This window comes from Cynocephalus volans, chromosome 10 (assembly GCF_027409185.1).
Source record: "Cynocephalus volans isolate mCynVol1 chromosome 10, mCynVol1.pri, whole genome shotgun sequence".
NCBI lineage: Eukaryota > Metazoa > Chordata > Mammalia > Dermoptera > Cynocephalidae > Cynocephalus > Cynocephalus volans.
This window is the reverse complement of record NC_084469.1, coordinates 108,320,722-108,323,778: the sequence shown is the minus strand read 5'-3', so window position 1 is coordinate 108,323,778 and position 3,057 is coordinate 108,320,722. Positions and strand designations below refer to the sequence as shown.

Here is a 3,057-nt window from a genome sequence, read left to right as displayed (position 1 = left end):
TGCTCTTTGAGCATGGGTTTGTGGTGCTGGGTCCCTGGACTTTTGCAGTAGGAGAGTAGATTCCAAGTTTAATGCTATCTGATGCAGTATCCTGCACAGGGTAGGAATCATTGAATCTAATTTTCTCTGTGCTATCTCACACACCTTCCACCCAAATACATCCCTGAAGCTTATTAACCCTAACATGTACATGTGGATGTTGCCAGCAAGGGTCCTTGTAAGCCATAAAGCATCAGACAAACACAGGTTATTACATGTTCATGGAATGATGTTTTTAACAGTCGCTGTTGGTAATACAATTTAGTTGTCCCTAAGGATTTTCTCCAAGATGGTCACATTTTTTCTGGGTAGAGTTTGCTCAAGAACGTCTTCTTCATGGCGATCTTTAGCTCCTTGTTCCTGAGGCTGAAGATGATGGGGCTGAGGAAGGGCGTGAGCACCGTGTAGGTGATGCCCATCAGGGTGTCCCCTTCCAGAGACTGAGGACCCTTGGGCTTGAGGTAAATGACAGAGGCGAAGCCGTAGTGCACGACCACCACAGTGAGGTGGGACGCACAGGTGGAGAAGGCTTTGTGCCGACCCTCAGCTGAGGGGATCTTCAGTATGGTGGCCACGATGAAGGCGTAGGAGAGGAGGATGAGCAGACAGCAGCCCAGCAGGGCCACGATGCACACCAAGCCCACGCCCAGGGCCACCACCACTACATCATCCCCACAGGCCAACTTCAGCAGAGGTGGCACGTGGCAAGCAAAATGGTGGATCTCATTGGGTCCACAGAAGGTGAGGTGGAAAACGGCTGTCGTGACCACCGTCCCCATGATGGAGCCCCCAGCCCAGGAGCAGGCCACCAGGCAGGCACAGCCCCGGGGACTCATGAGCACGTTGTAGCGCAGGGGGTGGCAGATGGCCACGTAGCGGTCGTAGCCCATGACGGTGAGCAGGAAAGAGTGGGTGAAGCCAAAGGAGAAGGAGAAGAACATCTGGGCGGCACAGGCCGGGAAGGCGATGGAGCGGTGGGCGGAGAGCAGGTCGGCCAGCATGCGCGGGATGACGGCCAAGGTGTAGAGGACCTCGGAGATGGACAGGACGCACAGGAAGAGGTACATGGGCGTGTGCAGGCCGCGCTCGCTGCACACGGTGGCCGTGATGAGCAGGTTTCCCAGCAGCGTGGACAGGTACATGAGCAGGAAGAGCAGGAGAAACGTCAGCTGAAGGTGGGGGAAGGCGGAGAAGCCGACGAGGATGAACTCAGACACTGCCGAACGATTGGCTCCCTGCATGGAAGCTGTGCCTGGGCTGAAGTGTGACAGAGAGAGATCAGCTGTTGCAGGGAGGAAGGTCACCAGCTTCCACCACACCTTGATACACCCGAGGGGCTGCTCCAGAGAAATGATAACAGCTGGCGTCGGTTCAGTTCCTACTCTGTGCCTCCTGTAATAGAATGCTCTCACCAACCTGGTGAGAAATATCCATCTTTGCCCCCATTTGAAGTGCCTTGGGCATAGTCATTGGTAATATTGGGGTGCGGAAGGACTAAGCAACTTGTTCCAGGTGAACAAACGGTAAATTCAATACTTGAACCCATGGGTGGTCTGAGATATATTTTATAGAGATATTTATAGATATAAAGTACATAGAGATATTTAAAGATATATATTAATAGAGATATTTATAGATATACATTACATAGAGATATTTATAGGTATACATTATATAGCGATTTTATAGATATATATTATATTGTGATATTTCTTCCCCAAATGAAAATGTTTCTTTACTGGAGCTTTCAACTATCACTTCTCTGCTCACCTGCTCATACAGGATTTATGAAAAATCCTGTTCATCCACAGCTTCAGGGACCACGAGATGTCCCAATCCATGGGTACAACTCCTTGGACCAGAGTGCAACTCTAAGTTAATGTGCATCCAACAGATTTTTCCTATGAGGTTATCTATCCATGCGGGAAATCAGAAGCAGAAGACCGTGGTGAGAAATAAATGAATTATTTTGGGAATGTAACCTGGCACACAGTAGGTGCTACATATGACAATTACTTCAATACAGTAAACGAACAAATTTACATGGTCTGTGCTCAGAATAAATAACTTTAATGAGATTTCAACGTGTCTTTATGGATCACTTAACTATATTTAAATTATCTTTCTTTATTTTTTATTTTTATCTTTCAGCTTTTTGATCCTCCAGTCTCAGCTACGCAAGTCACTGGGACTAAAGGCATTTGCCACTGTGTCCAGCTAAATTATTATTTTTTATTAAGCAATGTGAAGTTTAAAAGAGTAAATCACTGCTCTGCTTTCTGTCTCTGAATTTGCCTCTTCTGGACATTTCATGTAAATGGAATCACACATTATGTAACCTCTTGTGTCTGATCTCTTTCACTGAGCATGGTGTTTCAAGGTTCATCTTCACCATAGCATGTGTCAGAACTGTATTCCTTTTTATGTCCAAACAACATCGCATTACATGGATGTGTTTTATCAGTTGACATTTGGAGTGTTCCCACCTTTTGGCCTTTGTGAATGGTGCTGCAATGAACATGCTTGGAGAAGTTTAAAGCACATCAGTGATTTCCAGGGGCTTGGATGAGGGGATCATGGGAGTGACTGCTAATGGGTACAGAGTTTCCTTCTGGGGTGATAAAAATTTTCTGGTACTAGGTAGAGATGGTGTTTGCACAGCATCATAAATGTACTTAATGCCACTGGATTTTATACTTTAAAATGGTAAATTTTATGTTATGTGTATATTACCACAATAAAAATATCAGTAAAAAAGGTAGTAAATATCCTCTCAATGGGCTCAGATTCTTGATCAAATTCTCACATATTTATAATGAGAAATGAAAGGGGAACCAGCTGCCTTGGGGAGTGGAGCCAGCAGTCCCCTAACATCACTGGTTTCCAGAGTTTCTTGGCCTCTGTCCCTGGGATCACTCCCCACTTTGGGTCAGCACCTGCCCATATCTCCCCAGGTGGTGGCCCCAAGGGCCTCACACAGTCCTGCCATGCTGAGACTTTAGAGGACTGAATGACTTG

The 3,057-nt window shown here is 46.4% G+C and overlaps 1 protein-coding gene across 1 annotated transcript; it reads right to left on the bottom strand.

Annotated features, from left to right (window-relative positions):
* Positions 1-332: 332 nt before the first annotated feature.
* LOC134389290 (olfactory receptor 10H1) lies at positions 333-1,280 on the bottom strand. Its single transcript, XM_063112827.1, has one exon. The coding sequence runs from the start codon at positions 1,278-1,280 to the stop codon at positions 333-335; it is 948 nt and encodes a 315-aa protein (XP_062968897.1).
* Between the last annotated feature and the right edge of the window lie 1,777 nt (positions 1,281-3,057).

Coding starts and splice junctions, on each gene's coding strand:
- LOC134389290 (XM_063112827.1), bottom strand. CDS start 1,280: ATGCAGGGAGCCAATCGTTCGGCAGTGTCTGAGTTCATCCTCGTCGGC.